The sequence below is a fragment of the Thermobia domestica genome, chromosome 3 (assembly GCF_964235325.1).
Source record: "Thermobia domestica chromosome 3, izTheDome1.hap1.1, whole genome shotgun sequence".
Classification (NCBI taxonomy): domain Eukaryota; kingdom Metazoa; phylum Arthropoda; class Insecta; order Zygentoma; family Lepismatidae; genus Thermobia; species Thermobia domestica.
The window spans coordinates 218,677,359-218,696,055 of record NC_137456.1 but is presented as its reverse complement, the minus strand read 5'-3'; the positions used below and the strand labels follow the sequence as shown (position 1 = coordinate 218,696,055).

General features: G+C 34.8%; 1 protein-coding gene across 1 annotated transcript in view; it reads right to left on the bottom strand.

Moving 5' to 3' along the window:
• The window catches only part of LOC145680968 (heat shock 70 kDa protein 4L-like), an 873,295-nt gene that overhangs the window by 590,599 nt on the left and 263,999 nt on the right, over window positions 1-18,697 (bottom strand). The window contains exon 8 of the mRNA XM_081752186.1: window positions 18,157-18,281. Coding sequence (XP_081608312.1) covers window positions 18,157-18,281 — 125 coding nt within the window. The remainder of the gene's footprint in view (window positions 1-18,156; window positions 18,282-18,697) is intronic.

Below are 18,697 nucleotides of genomic sequence, written 5' to 3'. Positions count from 1 at the left end.
TTTCAGTAGTATTTCACTCTATGTTACATCAGAATGTGAAGGAAACGTTTAGATACGATTGTATTGCCGCAATACATACTTGTTTAAACAGTAAGTACTCGTTAAAAAAATAGTCTTTTGATGGAATTTAGAAATGATTGACAAATATAACAACTGGTATACAAAGGCTGAAAAGGATAATAAATACATACCTATATCAAGGAAAATGTACAAGATTTTACAAAAAGTGCAAGGGAGTTCGTATATTAGATTAGAATCTAATCCTTTACAGAAACTGTGGCCAATACTAATACATTTATTGGCAAGTCACATAATGTAGATGATTCAGCTGCTAAAGCTCTTACAATTCTTGACCAGGATTACCCATAATTAGGGCCCGCATTTATAAACACAATCTAACAATAAAATAAGCATACAAATGTACACGATAAATTGAAAGATAAGCATCAAAATAAGCAAAAACAAATGCAATAAAATCAAATATAAAATCTGCTTTGGTAAAATCCTCTCTCATTCGAGGATGTAACACTATTTAAGGTCATCCTGAAGTTTTCTTGTGTGAAGCTCCTGCGTCTGACACTGAAAAAATAGTAAAAATGTTCTTTCCATATCGCATGACGTCATAGAGACTAGGGATGGCCAAAAATTTTCGGATTCGGATCTCGGATCTGGATCCGAAATTCGGATCTTGGACCTGGATCCGGTTCTCGGATCTGGATCCGAAATTCGGATCTCGGACCTGGATCCGGATCTCGGATCTGGATCCGAAATTCGAATCTCAGATCTTGATTCGTATCCAAACCTACATCTGAAATTGTGATGATAAAATTGAATATCTAAAATTCGTTAAAACGTTTTTAGGATTTATTGATATAGTAGGTTGCTGTGCTTTTAAATGTTTCCATAACACGTTTGTGTTACCTTTGTTCTTTATTTTATTTTAACCTTGCAATATTTACATGTTGCACTTTCTGTCGAAGTCTTTTTAGTAAAATGTTTTGAAGTTTGATTTCTTCCCATTTCAGAGTATAGTGAACTGTCTGAAAACTGATGTAAATGGTAACAAATTCTTCTGTTTAGCTCCTCTTCGAAACTTAATGTTACCTTCACATTGAAAATATTTATTTTATTCTTAGAAAATAAACTTTCTTCTTTTCTCATATACAAATGAAATATCTTTTAGATAAGGCCCTTCTAATCGCAGGGATAGTAGACAAAACAAACTCTTTATTAATCGTAGTTTCTGACTCACGAGTCCAACCACTAACAAATGTAATAATGAATATCTTTCACTTCGAAGGTATATACAACAAAAAATATAGACTGGTTGGCGTGGAACAACAGTAGATTTTTAAACATACACACGAGAATTTCAGGAGAGCGATATGGTTGTGTTCGTTCTATGACTTTATTACCTAACTTATGGCTTGCCCTTCTGAGGTCGGGATTTGTTGAAGGAGTAAATATAAAAGAGATTTCTATTTTTTTTTCTTCACCCTTCTGGCTTCTTTAATCATACATTGCAGGACGTAACCAAAACATATCCATGCATCGTATCATTGAAGCGTTTTGTGTTTTGTATATTAAAGTGTTCAAAAATATTTAACATATTCACATTTGTTCATGTGATCTCAGGTTCAATTCTCGGTGGGAACATACATGAGAAAACTGAAAGCTGAAACAATATGAAAATAGTATATAAAAGTCAGGAAATTGATATTAAAACTTTAGCTATCTATTGGGACTGTAAGACTGTAGTTAAATTAACCCACGTGTTTCGTGAAGATACATTACATCGTTATTGTTTATTTACTATAAGCTACCAGATACATCCTCAGAGGCCTTTTTACACTGTAGTAATCAACAGATGAAAACATTGGAAAAGGAATGAAAGGAAGGTCTCCAGAGCCTTAGATCAAGGTACTAACCTAGCATTTGCCTAGTATAACTGAGAAACAACCCTGAAAAATCCTCAGTCAGGATGGTTGGTCTCCGAATTCGAACCCAGTATTATCCAATTCCAATTGCGAAGCAAGAATCCTAACAAGTAGCCTGAGCTCGCTCCGTATTATTATTATTATTTAATTAACGTAATGTTTAAAAATTAGTGCAAATTAAACCGTACTTTCTTTATTGCTGATGTTATAGTTAATAAGCCTACATGAGACATCAGTCCCCCATCAAGAAAGAACTGGAATTCAGGAAGCGGGGGTGAAGAGATTAATAAGGATGAGGAAACTACTATATGTACGATGCAAAAACTGAGTAATTATGACTTCGTCACAGATGTATTCACTTACTTACGTCAATTAATATTTCTCTGATACAGTGCACTCTTACTTTCTATAGTGGCAGGAAAATGACCCGCTTTTGTAAACGAACACACTAAGCACATGCGTATAGGTGCAATGTTCGTGCAAAGAAACATAGGTAAAACTACAAAAGAAATAGGGAAAGCGAGGGGAAAATGATAAACCGCCCTTCAACTTAAAACAAAAAACTAAAAATAACAAAACTTAGAGCTACCAAAGACGCGAGGCAAATTTTATTGAAAATATTGTTTTTCCTTAGTGATTAGTTGTGCTAACTATGAACATGAATTAAAAAGAAAACAAGTAGCTAGCTCTGAGTTTCGCAAACTAGTTGAAAAGAAAATATTGGATAAAATTTAATAATAAAGAAGGCATTTATGATAATTAAAACAAACTAAATTCTTGACACGACAGTCCTTTGGTTCCTACCAGTGGGCTTACGTTGAAAGTGGGGATGTGTAGTCAACGCATCGACACCCGAAGTCCCTAATGCCGGCTTTCTAGACTGGAGTGCGCTACATCTTACTTAAGATAACTCCCCAATTGTCCTCACGATGCTGGGTCAACATCGAAATTGTTGAGTGCCTCTCCAGGAATTGAACCTAGACCACGGGCACCGAAGGCACGCTCTCTGTTTTCTATAGACGAAAAGCTATAGTTACCCACATTGTCTAATACAAAAATAAGTTCTGATTCTCTAATAGCTGCTGGGTGATAGTCGAGGTTCACCGAAGCATGATCCCAAACCCAAACTGAGATATTGAAATGCCTGGAAAGTCATTGTGGGTAAGTGAATTGCCCATTTGTCAGGACGAAGGGCGATGGTGATGTGAAATGCGGGGCTGTCAGAGGTACTACTTATGATAATTGGATTTATAATATTCTATGTTGCCATAAACCCTCTTCAGGAACAAAACTGTTAATCTTAGCTTTGAAAATGTTACATAAGGAGTTTTATTGCTATCATTAGGTTGCATTAGGAATTATCGGTTTTATTTTAACGTTTAACTTTTACATCTCTTCTGATTTACGAATATTTAAATCGCGATTATCCCCTTAAGGTCAATTAGTGATATTTTAAATCATTTCGAACCAACTTTATATATGGTTAGTCTTGTTATATGGGAATAATTGAGACCAGAAGCAGTCTACAGGCTAAGTCCAAAATAATCTTGGCCGACCTCCTGATAAACCACGTCTTTCAGCAAGGTGAATTGTGGCAATCCGATACCGACATGAGGAAATCTTCGGTTCAGTGTGAAAGATTCCATAAGAGCCAGCACTCTAATCAGTGAAATGTGCTTTGCTAATTTTTATTCAATGTGAAAGTACCTAACTTTATTGCTAAAAAAGAAAAGGCATTTATTTCAAACAAGTCGCCATTACAGTTTTCGTATTTGAACACAACACTCATGAAAAATCATGTTAAAGCACGACTTGCCCCTGAAAAATAATATTTATCTGTTTTTAGTTTCTCGTGTTCCTCAAAGTACCGGTACATGCGGAATTAGTGCAAGTGCCTTCCGCTCGCATTACCTAGGTAAAACGGCTACGATCTTGGTACTAGCACTTGTTTCGGTGTCCAGATCTCAAATATTTATCTTTCAGCCTGATTCTATATATGAATCCAAAATTTCAAATCTAGATAAGGGGCACCAAAATTCATAGTTTATTCTCGGTGCTCATATTGCGATTTACTAAATCATTATTAAATCTAATTGTAAGGTATACATTTGATATTTTGAGCAGACTGAGCAAGATAAATATACGTAAAAACTAGTCAATACTTGTCTTAACTGTTTGTTTTCTTAACTGTCAATGAAATAGGTGTATTGAGGACTTTTAAATATTCGAGTTTTGTATTCCGGTTTCAAACATTAAATATGTGTGTATTTCATCTCGGTCCTGCAACCGGGTGGACCTAGATTCGACATTCGAACTCTCATCCGGGTCAAATCAGATTATTTTTTATTAAGGCAAGAATTTGATCTTTAGTGTAGAATGAAGGAGACAAATAGACTTGTCCTTATTAGTCTTAATTTTCTGTTCTCTTCTTCACTGTCAGGACTTCGTGAAATTACTTTCGGCGAATTTTCGATGTTCAAGTTTATCACAATTTCGGTGGGATGTGGGTTTGGATAAGAAACAAGATCTGAGATCCGGATTTCGGATGCAGATCCGAATTTCGAACCCAGATCCGAGATCCGAATCTAGATCCGAGATTTGAGATCCGGATCCAGATCCGAAATCCGAGATCCGGACCCAGATCCGAGATCCGGATCCAGATCCGAGATTCGAGATCCGGATCTTCGGATCCGGCCAGATCCGGATCCGGCCATCCCTAATAGAGACATGTGAAAAGCAACATAGCTCTTTTTCGATGAAACCCTCTTCAATACCTGTTTCTTCACCGGAAAGCTTTCTAGAAATTTTGCACAGTGTTTTATAACCAGAATTTTTTAGTGATAACTGATTGAGAAGCATGTCGAATGCAGTTTTGGCAACACCTTGATTTTATGAAGACTAATATCACTAAAATTTCTTTTTCCAACAAGAGAAAGTGATTGTTGTAAGGAATTATTTCGAGCTTCCAACTATTTTATAAAATTGTGTAATTTCGAGTAGTTGTTACAGATGTAATGCGGAAAATATGAAATCAAACGGCAGTGCATAGAAGTGCAATATGAACTTTTATTTTATTTTTTTTTAATTTTTTTTATTTTATTTTATTTTATTTTTTTTTGTTAGCAAAATTACAATTTTAATTGAAAATCGTAAATATATATCTTACTTTTTACCAGAATAAGCATTTCAAGGAATGTCAACCATGATCAAAAGTGTTTGCGTGAATATATACTACCAAGTACAATATTTCTGCATATCTTTAAAAGTATGGAAAGAAATAAGAATTTTGTTTAGAAATCTGGGCTCTCCCCATAATCTATGGCTTGGCGAAAATTCTCAAATTCGATCTCTCTGCCAGACCTATTATCTCAGGATAACGTCATTTCACGTACAAAATAAGCTAAATGATTATTCGCTTTTTTTTTCAAGGATTTGAATATTTCTCGTACACACTGTGTGAAAAATACTTACAAAGTGAAACAGCAAATTAGTAATTTAGATATTCCCAATCATATTAAAGTGGCATCAACTAATATAATCGATAAGAACCCATTCATTCCTTTGCAACTGGTGAGTATTAATAAAACAAACCTGATCAAAGCACTACATATATATTAATAAAGCTTGTGTATCAATTTTAGCAATGTATCATCGCCTTCATCAGAAACTTTATGAAAGATCAATCCAAGAATAACAACTCAAACATAAACAGAAAGTGGAAAGTGGACGAGACCACCCTTCCCAAAGCCAATCAAGTTTTCCGTTTATTTCTGACACCCATCTATACAAATTTTAATTAGGTACTTCCAGAAGCGGCGTTAGGCATAGGCGAAGTAGGCAACCGCCTAGGGCCCCGCGCTTCAAGGGGCCCCGCATCGGCACTTGTAAGGAAAAATACCCCTATTCTTTATCTTAAAGGAAGCCGAAGGTGCTGATATTGAAATTATTTCGTACCTTGCGGTGCTCACAGCTGGAATTTAATACTTGGAGATGCTGCAGCTTGTTGCATTGGAGTCAAATATCTTTTTTTATTTTACAGAGACATTTTACTTTGTTCTCTGGTTCAAGCGCCAGATGGGAAGTTCTGAAAGCCAATTTCGAATTAACTCTGAAACCTTTGTGTGAAACTAGGTGGGAGTGCAGAGTGGAAAGTGTGAAAGCCGTGAGATGCCAACTGAATGAAGTTTGTGAGGCTTTAGTAAGTTTAAGTGATAACTCAAGTGACTGTTTTGAGGCAAGTGAATGTCAACCCTCATCAAGGAAATAAGGTCTTATGAATTTATTGTTTTTCTTATTATTTGGTATTACATTTTGGTACAGATTAACCAAAACTATCAGTAAAGTTTAGCAAAGAGTAGATTCCCAGATATGTAGATATTGCTTTAAAGCATGTGATTGGTTTTCAATAGTGGCTGCAGACGTACAGAGATCAAGGTTTTCAGTTAGTTCAGGTCACAGCAAGTGAATTAGCGAGTGGTATTGGCATCGAGTTAAAATTCAAAGAAGTTGTTATACATAAAAAGAAAAGGGTGTGCACATACGAAGCGCAGGATGAGGTAATACGGTCAAGTGAAGACAAATTCATAATTGAATATTTCTATGTTGTTACTGATACTTGGGCACAAAGTTGTGAACCTCAATTTCAATCGCTAAGGAAGTATCACGAGATGTCTGGATTTTTATATGATGTTGCTTCTCTAAAAAGTCTGACAGAAGAGAAACTGCTGGCTAGTTGTAAAGATCTTCAGATCGCTCTCTCAACGCACGATATGTCAGATGTGGATGGTATTGTATTACTTGAAGAACTGACAAAGTTCAGTCGTTTTTTCAGTGGTGTTAATATTAAAAATGCCATGAAATACATAGCGGAAAGTAAGTTAGGAGAAGTGTATCCTAATTTAGAAGTGGCTTTGCGGGTTGTTCTGACTATGCCTGTGTCGGTAGCATCAGCAGAAAGAAGTTTTTCGCGTTTGAAACTGATTAAAACATACTTGCGGTCGACAATGAGTCAGGACAGACTTTCCTAGTTAGCAATATTATCTATCGAAAACGACATATCTAGCAGTATTGATATGACAGAAGCGATCCAGATGTTTAGTAGCAGGAAATTTCGTAAAGTTCCCATTTAGATAAGTTTAGTAATTTTTAAATATCCTTTATGAATCTAATTTGAAGAACTTCTCTGTAGAGAAAATCAAAGGTGTTCTCTCAACTTTTTTTTTAATATTGTCGTTATAATTCAAAGTATACTCAAAAACTGCCGAAGAAATTCTCCAAAATAGAAAAGTTAAACAAGAAAAATCGAACGATTATGATAACGAGCTCTATGAGGTGAAGCTACAGCCAAATGATGATGCTTGAATGAATGGAAACTGATCTAATTTTGTTGAATTTACAATGTAAATATTTTATCGTAATTATTGTATATACATAATTTTTTATTCTGGATTAGTGTCTATGATATTATTTACTGTTGAATATATAAGTGGAAAAGAAAGAAAAAAGTTGTGACATGCAAGTGAATGGGATATTTTGGAAAACAATAAGAAATGAAAGACTTTAAAAAAACTGTTTTGTATAAATCTTATTCGTATACAAGGATAGGAAGATCTTGGCTGAAAACATTTCCCTAGAATAGTACGGAGAGAGACAAGAAGATGGATGATAAAATAGAATAAAGGTAAGTTTCTACTTAAGTGTATTTGTATGTGTAAACATATGTTAGTGGGTTTATTTAAATATTGCATGTTATTATTAAGAACATGTTGGGTTTCGCCTAGAACTTATACAGCCCGAGCAGATCCTTCCGAAACCAAACCTTGGGGGTGCGCAACTGTTGTTAAACACGTCATACTTCGCCTGGAACTTATGTAACCAGTACAATTTTCACCTGGAACTTTTGCAACATGGGACGGCTTTATGGTCTCGCCTAGGGCCTCGCGAAACCTAACACCGCCTCTGGGTACTTCTTACATACTTTCTATTATAACAATTACGCCAAGAAATGGCCATTCTTTTTCATACAAGTCTGAAAGAAGTCGTTCCAAAGCATCAGCTTCAACACAAGAAACTGATGTGCTTCTATATGCTAAGATTTTAAATTCCAAGCATTGGCAAAAGTCCTGGGTTGACATTTTCTGAAGCCGAATTCGAAAGTCAACATGCATATTCGTCTTAAATGAAAAAGAATCAGTTCGTAGTTTCAGTGATTTAACTTCACTAAAATAGACACACTACATCATCCAAATCAAATTTTAGGCTCATCTGCGAAATTTTCCAGCGCTTGTAAAAGGGATTCTTTCACAAGTAAAGGTCCATATGGTTGTTGCTCAAATCTGACGAAAACATAGCATCCGATTAAGAAAAGAAGAAATGGGATCACCAAAATTTAAGCTTCTATAGACTATAGGGAGCGGAGCTATGGAAGACAAAAATTTGAATGTCGCTGAAATGAGAAAAAGGAAGTAATGATGGTGAAACTGAATATCATACAAAGAGAGAAAGTAACCAAACAAAACTAAACTACCAACAACAAGAAGAACATCACAGATTATGAAAGACCATAAACAGAGTTGCCACCTGGAACACATTGTTCCCAACTCAGCAGAAAGTTGATATGACAGAAATATGAGATTAATAGGACTGCCTCTCATATAGTTCAACCGCGGCAAATATATACGTTCACGGCTGCTCCAAAGCCGTCATTCTGCAGTTAATACCACCAGGGAGGAGCGATATAGAAGCGACACAGTCATATCTGAGGATGTTAGAGGTACGGAGGTTGCTGATAATAACAAAATCATGCCTAGCACATTTTCTCCAGAAAAAAAAATACGAAGGTATTATATTGCAAACTTTCACATTTATTCGTCTACGAAAAGTTCAAAACTACACTATTGATTCATTGGTATGTATATAATAAATCAAATGCAGATTGATGTACATAAAGTTTCTGGTTGGGATATCACTACTAGAAGCCAGGGTGGAAAAAAATCATGATCTTTTTTTAAAAAAACATTTTTGTTGATTTTTTTTATTTAAATCGATTTTTTTATTTAAATCAAATCTTTCTTCTCACGTAATACAAGTCACGAGCTGAAGATAAAACCTTAGTAATTAATATCAAATGTTAATTATGCCATGTAAGTGAAAGTATTGGGCTTGAATTTTGAATTGATTGCCAGTCGTTAACTTATTTCATCCCAAATACAGATGCAAGGGTATTTTTTGGGGGGGAGGGACTCGTTTTTTTCTGCTTCGTTTTTTGCTTGGGAAATTTTGGGCTTTATTCAAAATTCTGCTTTAAATTGATAAAGCAGGTTTTGTTTCGCTTCTCTACAATACAAAAACTCATTTAAGTAGTAGTGGATGCAGATAATAATACAAAACTTCGAAAATAAACATAAATCTCAAAAACATATTTCAAACAATTTTAATTCTTAACATATTTTTATTATGAATCCCAAAAAATTAATCCATGTATATAATAAGTTGCAGTTAAGTTTTAACTTTCATATGCATTATAAGCAATATTTTTTTATTGTGAATTAAAAATACAAAAACAAGGAAAAACTGTTACATGACATACAGAATTTATTGTACTATGTATGTGAGTTCAAGCAAATAACACATCGGGAAGATAATAATATCTTTACTGAACAAACGCACAAAACAAATTCAAGTTTCGACGCCATAGCCTTCTCAAAAGTAACATGTTCTACTCTTTGTTCATTACGTACATCAAGTGGCTCAAGTGGTAAAACGTTGGCTTCGCATTCTGGAGGTCATGGGTTCGATTCCCACTGCCGACCATCCTGACTGGGGTTTTCCCGTGTTTCCCTCAGTCCTATCAGGCAAATGCCGGGATAGTACCAAATTTCACAATATTAAATCCCCACGTTAAGCGGGTTTGCATATCCAGGCTCCTAACTATGAAAACATTTACGCTCAGTCCAACCTCAATCATTTCACGAATTCAACCTGTTTTACGTATGTTATTAGGACATAATATCGACTGTGATTTATTCTAAAAACACTTTTATACATTGCAAGAGCTGTAACGTCCAAATATTTACTGAGAACTCATAGTCGTATCGGAATAAACAAAAGCGAGTATGGAACAGTAAACTGCTATAACAAAGGGCAAAAGAAAATGTGCAAAGGCATACAAAACGGTCGAGTGGTTTGGGTCGATACACTATCAATCACATGTTTGTGAGTTCAAACCCGGTAGCAAGTTGTTTCTTTTTTAAGTGTCTTCCTATTTTCATCCGGAGGCTGAAAATATTTCTTTGAGTAACTCATTGAAAACTTCTTTTGTTTCAAATTTGATTAGAACGGAACATTATATGAATTGCCAATCTTAAATCCATAGCTAAAAAAAATGAAGTATATTCACTACTCCATTATCCTCTGATTTGTAACGAAAACCTATTTATAAACAGTGGTGACTTCAAAAAATTATCCTCGGAGGAAAATTTCAATATGCGGGTGGAGGGCAAACATTGGTAGTCCACATTGAGCACGATCGAATATATGGTCCTGAAGGCGGAAATTTCTTAGCTCGAGAGGGGTCTCAAATTCTCCCTCAGATCACGTCCTGACAAAGCTTTTCGTAACAAATATAATATTACACTTGTTTCTCGTTCTACATTTAGAATTGGTAAAATCATAACTTATAGAGGATTATAATAAAAGCATAAGAATTACAATACCAATCATGTATAAATTATCCTGTAAGTTACCAACTTTGGGTCAGATTAAAACTCAAATATTTGTTTTCGGATTGCACTTAGAAGTAAGTCCTCTCTATATAATCCTGATTGGAAAGCCATGTTTAACACTAATTAATTAATCAATATTTATACGAATACTTTTTTATTTTACTATTTTTACTATTCAATAGTATATACACTTTATTTCCAAAATCAAAATCTCGAAAATGTATATTGCACGAGTGCAGACTCGCAAATAAATGATTCTTTATCATATATATTGGTCTCTATTCGAAATTCTATTTAATCGAATCCGACAAGAACACAGACAGAAATATCGAGAACATGTGAAAAAAAGAGAGAAAAAGGCGTTGTACCCGGCGGGGACTCGAAGTAAGTTCGAAGGGTGCTTTACAAGCCAAACGCCTTAGACCACTCGGCTATGGTAACAACTAGTGATTGTAGCAAAGGTTTCGAGTAGTAGTTCTTATTACAGAATAACATTTTCTATTGCCTAAAATTTAAACCTAATTTACTTTGATATAATATATCTATTAATTTGTTACATAAACACGTTTTTGTTACTTTGATGAATGATGCATGTTGTTGATATAGATTCTATTACACGTTCTTTCATAAATATTATAGAAGGTATCAGGGTTATTTATGATCTTTTATGGAAATTGACTGGCGCATGCGCAGTACACAGACAGTTCAATTGGAAGGCGAGGAAGGAAACGCTAACACACTGTTAGAATGTTTCCCTCGCAAGCAGTAGTTCCAACCGAGGGACGGCGGGACGTACTTCGTCCTCGTGGGGTGGCGTGAAGGAATTACGAAGTCCCTTCGTTGTCTTATATTTCTTGAATGATTATACACAATATCCAGTCACATCTTCTACACATTTGGAAGTGATAAATCGTAGTATAAATAAGCCGTCCTCCACACACAGTGATTGTTGCTTTTCCAAGATTATAAACTGAAACACTTTTTATTTCAATAGAATATAGAAGTTTCAATGGGAGGGGTTACAACCCCCTCAACCCCTTGGGTCTTCGATATGTCACTGCCTAAACTGTAACTTTCAAGTTAGAATCGAAAAATGGAGACATGTGACCTACTAAATATATTTTTAGTTCATTATACATTTTCATAAATAAAATATCCACAATTACAATGACAGTAAATACTAAGTAATTATTGTAAATCTTTCATTTTCCCTCTTTCTTCTCAATTGAGCTTGAAAAATGTAAAAATGGGAGGTTAAGAACTTCAAATATTACGTATATTTTAGCGTATTACGGAATTATATTTAATAGAATCCGGCAGGATCACAAACAGAAACGTCAAGAAGAGGTAAAACCAAATTGTACTGTGGTGGGATTCGAACTACTCTTGAATGGTGCCTCAGAATCTCTAGCCGAATGCCTTAGTCCACTCGGCTAATGTGACAAGTTGAAAATATAGTAAGCGTGTTTCATGTTCAATATTTTGTTACAGTATGAAATTTATTTTGTATTCTCTGAAGTTTAAGCCTATTTTGGCCTGATGTAATAGTCTGTTGAAATTGTTTTATGTTTACGGTATTCTTTACTTTGACGAATGATGTTGTTAATATAGGTTCTATTACGTATTCATTCATAAATATTACAGCAATTGTCAGGATTGTTTATGATCTTTCATGAAAATTGACTGGTGCATGCGCAGTAGAAACAGAAAGATGCACTTTACCGACATTTGTCATACACGCCAGTACGCAAATTCCTAACAGGTTCTCAAAATGCCTCGTTCTAAAGGTTGTGGAGAACTGTCTGTTGCTCTGAGAGGAGAAATCATAGGCCGAGCAAAAATGGGACAAACTGTGCCTCAGATTGCTAGAGATCTGGGATGTGACAAGAAAACGGTCAAGAAATGGGTTCAGCGACATGAAGAAGGTGGTGAATGGTTCAGGTCTCGGTCAAGAAGTGGAAGGCCAAAAGAGACAACTGCAGCTCAAGATCAAGCTTTAGTTACAGAAGTAATCAACAGACCTCTACGCCACACGTCAATCCTCTTGGACAAAGCCAGAGAATATAATTGTTCTCACGAAACAATAAGAAGAAGATTATTGGGGGCAGGTCTACACTGTTCAAGACCCGCTAGGAAGACTCTCCTGACTGAAACTCACAAGGCCAGACGAATGGAATGGGCACAGAACAACATAACCCAACCTCGGTCATATTGGGACTTAGTCATCTGGACCGACGAGAAGGTTTTCAAGTCTAACCAACAAGGCAGAGTTATATTGTATAGACCGCGCGGAACCAGGTATGCTGAACAAAATATTATCAGAACTTCTTGTTCAGGACGAATATCAGCACACTTTTGGGGATACATGACGGCTGCTGGTCCTGGAGATTTGGTTGCGGTGCCTGAGAGAATGAACAGCAGTGTTTACATTAATATCCTCGAAAATACGTTGTTACCGTCCTTAGAAAGAAACTTCCCCGAACAGGAAGAATATATATTTATGCATGACAACAGTGCTGTTCACACATCCCGGCAAACACGAGAGTGGCTAAGTGAACATCCAGAGTTAATTTGTATTGAGTGGCCCCCTCTATCCCCAGATTTGAACCCAATTGAACATCTGTGGGCCTACATGGTGCAAGAATGGGAAGAGAGACGTGAAGACAGAGACCAAACGTTTCTTCAAAATCATGTTATGGAACTGTGGCAACATTTTCGTGACACACTGTCGTATTGCTCGAGACTTGTATCTAGTATCTCCTCCAGACTTCAAGAAGTTACTGACTCTGGAGGTGACTACACGAAGTACTAGTGTGTTATTTTTTGTGTAAACATTTATTTAAGTTTCATTTATTTATTATATTTTTTCAAGAGCAATACTTTCGTTCTTCATTCCTTTCCTTTGCTTGTTTACTTATTAGTTCGTTAAAAGGTAAAGAAAGAGTAGTATATCTTCAAAAAGTATTTGTGAATTTACTTTGAACGTTTCTAAGAATACATTTACTTTTTTTCTTACTCTATATCATGCCCAATATTACTTTCATTTCAGTTAATTAATAACTTTATTTCACATCTCGGATGAAAGTATTATTCTTGTCTTTTTAACGATATTTTTCCTTTTGATTGTGTAATTTCTAGTTTCATTGAATCATCTCAATTCGAATGAATAAATCACATTTTGTTTATTGTCCCTTCCTTAGCTAAGTTCGAATTCGAGAACAATGTGGTGTAATATACGTTCTTTATTCTTTATATTGTGCAGTAATGACAATATTAATTATTTTTCATGAGTCCAGTTGATTAGTGAGAACTTGGACAAACATTAACCTGGTGATTCTTTACGCAATGACAAGCGTAAAATACATTTTAGCTGTTCTTTATACTTCACAGCGATGAAACATTCTAACAGTGTGTTAGCGTTTCCTTCCTCGCCTTCCAATTGAACTGTCTGTGTACTGCGCATGCGCCAGTCAATTTTCATAAAAGATCATAAATAACCCTGGTACTCTCTATAATATTTACGAAAGAACGTGCAATAGAATCTATATCAACAACATACATCATTCATCAAAGTAACGAAAACGTGTTTATGTAACAAATTAATAGATATATTATATCAAAGTAAATTAGGTTTAAATTTTAGGCAATAGAAAATGTTATTCTGTAATAAGAACTACTACTCGAAGCCTTTGCTACAATCACTAGTTGTTACCATAGCCGAGTGGTCTAAGGCGTTTGGCTTGTAAAGCACCCTTCGAACTTACTTCGAGTCCCCGCCGGGTAAAACGCCTTTTTCTCTCTCTTTTTTTCACATGTTCTCGATGTTTCTGTTGTGTTCTTGTCGGATTCGATTAAATAGAATTTCGAATAGAGACCAATGTATATGATAAATAATCATTTATTTGCGAGTCTGCACTCGTGCAATATACATTTTCGAGATTTTGATTTGGGAAATGAAGTGTATATAATATTGAATAGTAAAAATAGTAAAATAAAAAAAAATATTGATTAATTAATTAGTGTTAAACATGGCTTTCCAATCAGGATTATATAGAGAGGACTTATTTCTAAGTGCAATCCGAAAACAAATATTTGAGTTTTAATCTGACCCAAAGTTGGTAACTTACAGGATAATTTATACATGATTGGTATTGTAATTTTTATGCTTTTATTATAATCCTCTATAAGTTATGATTTTACCAATTCTAAATGTAGAACGAGAAACAAGTGTAATATTATATTTGTTACGAAAAGCTTTGTCAGGACGTGATCTGAGGGAGAATTTGAGACCCCTCTCGAGCTAAGAAATTTCCGCCTTCGACTACCAATGTTTGCCCTCCACCCGCATATTAAAATTCCCCCCGAGGATAATTTTCTGAAGTCACCACTGTTTATAAATAGGTTTTCGTTACAAATCAGAGGATAATGGAGTAGTGAGTATACTTCATTTTTTTAGCTATGGATCTAAGATTCGCAATTTATATAATGTTCCGTTCTAATCGAATTTGAAACAAAAGAAGTTTTCAATGAATTACTCAAAGAAATATTTTCAGCCTCCGGATGAAAATAGGAAGACACTTAAAAAAGAAACAACTTGCTACCGGGTTTGAACTCACAAACATGTGATTGATAGTGTATCGACCCAAAACACTCGACCGTTTTGTATGCCTTAGCACATTTTCTTTTGCCCCTTGTTATAGCAGTTTACTGTTCCATACTCGCTTTTGTTTATTCCGATACGACTATGAATTCTCATTAAATATTTGGACGTTACAGCTCTTGCAATGTATAAAAGTGTTTTTAAAATAAATCACAATCGATATTATGTCCTAACAACATACGTAACACAGGTTGAATTCGTGAAATGATTGAAGTTGGACTCAGCGTAAATGTTTTCATAGTTAGGAGCCTGGATATGCAAACCCGCTTAACGTGGGGATTTAATTTTGTGAAATTTGGTACCTACTTAAACAGGCCCTGGCCGATACCATCCCAAATTCTTTCCATGTTGTTAGGTATCCAGTATAAAATAGTCTCTGAGCTGCATCTGGTGATTGTTAAGTAAATAAATGAATAAATATCATTCCCCTTGTCAATCTGTTATAGCCTATAAGTTTATTATGTATGACTTCCGAGACTTTCATGAACATTCTTACTAGAGTAATAATGAAAAATAATCATCGTTTTATTACAATTCAACGTATTACTTTAAAAGACTGAAAAAATGCAATCTTTGTATGGGACGCTCAAAAATCACCTAATTTGTTAATGCACCTCTTGCTTCCGCCTTTGCTACCCCTACAGAAACATCTTTGAAATGCAACAGAAATGTTGAAAATGTATTTTCTATTCATTTATCACATACGTAATAATCTGTTACCACCTATCAAGTGCTTCTGACCTGCAAAATCGGTAAAGTCCCAAATTCTGTAATGCACTGACTGTTCCTTCAGCTTGTTTAGAGTGAAGAAAGTACTGAATTTTCTGTTCATGGATCATAAGCATAATAATGTTCATCTGAGCGTTTGGTTTTCAAGGCCTTGGAATATACAATATAACCACCATCACGGGCTACCCAGTCCTGAAGGTTTTCTGAATTTTTAACAAGAATTCAACATGTCATTACGGAACTTTCCCTTTTATTTTTTTAAAAAAGAGAAAAGAAAAACTACGAAATACATTTAAGTCAAGCAGGACAAACATGAGTGAGTGGTTAGCTTTTCAGCTTCTATTGGGAAATTTGGGATTCCGTCCCGCATTTGAGCATTCCGACAAGAGTTCTTAATTCCATCTGTGAATGTAGATATAGTGCATGTGCTGTTATTCCTGGCTGATTTCATTTCTTATGTTTTAAATTGTTGTTATTACTAATTACCAGCAATGACGGATTTGCGAAAGAGGTTAGGGTGTGGGTGTCTTTCGGACTGAAGCCTGTTCTCCGAAATTACGGAATTTCTAAAACAGACGAAATTTTAGTTATGTCTTTACTCATAAACTTCAAGCTCCCCTCAAATGAAAATCAGGCACTTTAAAAAAAAACTAACCATTAATAAGAAAAAACCCTCCATAAACACTTTGCTAAATCCGTACTGATTATTTGTATAAAATGATATTCAAGGTTGCATCCGGAAGATTATTGCTACATCATTACACAGCTACAGTATAACAGAAATGTGGAAGTATGCTCTGACGGATATAATGAAAAACATAACTTTAACTATGTATTAGAAACTAGAGTACTAAGCTCTAAGAAATGAAACACGAATAGCTAAAAATGAAATAATCTAAAGAAGATAAAAATGTCGATAACTCAGAAGTTAAAATAAAGTTATATAGCCTCTAAAATTCCTCTCAAATACTACATACTTAATGTTTAATTCATAAAACATGTGCTAGATTCAACATGATGGTGAATTCTAGAGGGAAATATGGCATTTAGATCATGAAATCTTGCTTAACTTTAGAGTATACTATAAGAAAGCTTTTTAGATAGAAAAATCATGAAAATGAAAAAAGCCAAAATTTCCGTTTTTCCCTAAAAAGCCGGCTTTTTATGTTTAAAAAAATCAAAAAAGCCAGCTATTTTGCATCTCTAATCCCAAACAATGTTTCTTAAGCACTAAGGAAAAAGTACGGCGACGTTTATCAACATGATACTTTTTTTTTTCAAAAGTTACTCATATTTGGCAGGGGCATACCTTAAAAAAAATGAAACTAATTTGCAGCACGAAATACATATAAAATACGCAAATTTCGCCTAAAGTTATAAAAATTTTCTACAAAAGATTTAAGTTTCGAAGAGGGAATCGGACCCCTTTATACATACGCCCTTATTATCTTGGAACAAACAAACAGACGCGCACACAAAAGAATTTTCGTCTTAAATGTCCATGGTGGTTTTCTCGTTGGAATAGTTAATGATTTAAAAACCTTATGTTACGAAGATAAGAAAGCAGAATTCCTCTGTTACCTGTTCAAAACGGGATTTTCCCTAATCATCCTCTGCATGAAACACTCGTTTTTCATATTGTGCTGTACATACATTTGCATCTTATTGTATTATGATTATCTTCCATAATTGAAATAACACAACAGAGGCTGGATTTTACTTATTTTCACTTTAATTTATTTCGGAATTTGATTTAAATCAACGATTTTTATTTAAAAAATCAAGTGATTTAAATCGTGATTTAAGTCAGACTGCTTTAAATCTATCCACCCTGCTAGAAGCCTCATAATAACTTTAGAAACACACAAATTCAATTTCTGAAATCCTTCCTAAATACAAACAGAGCTCAAGGGATTGATTATTTTGAGTAACGGGATTGGTTGTTTTGAGTAACGGGATTGGTTGTTTTGAGTATGTCCGGACATTGCCAGGCCTTAGTAAAGTTTTAGAAAAACAAAATTTACGGTGCGACGGTGCTGCAAACACTGCACAATTTTCAGTTTTAGTACCAACAGAAGTTAAAATTTTCTTGCTGTAATCTACTTACCAATAAGTTGGTAATGTAGAATGAAGTTACTCGAGAAAGCCAAAGAATTATGTATACTTATAGCTGGACACTGTATCGGAAAGACATTTGGAACCTCATCCTTTGGTGTCAATATTTCGATTTTCCTGAAATGAAATAATAAATATAAAAACTTTGCATATACCAAATTAAGGACTCGTTCTCATTTATTTCACATGGAAGTAGTCCGCATGGAGAAAGAGAAACATAATGAAATCGAACTTTTATGCAAAATATTTTTTATTGAAATCAATGGAAACCACTTTACCGATCAGGAACACCACCAACAGCTATCCCAGAAATGGGCTATAAACAAACATACGAATCAATTCCTGCTCAAAAAACATTTTATGCCTGGTCTTTCCAAATGTTTAGTTTCTCCAGTATGTAATCTATTCCCTTAAAATAATGTACTCCCCTCCCACAAACATTAAAATTTAGTTTCATTTATTTGCAGTAATTGCCAAGTAGTGGTAGTTATAAGTAAGCGCTTTTTAAATAGCCGCTGTCATTTCATTTCCCC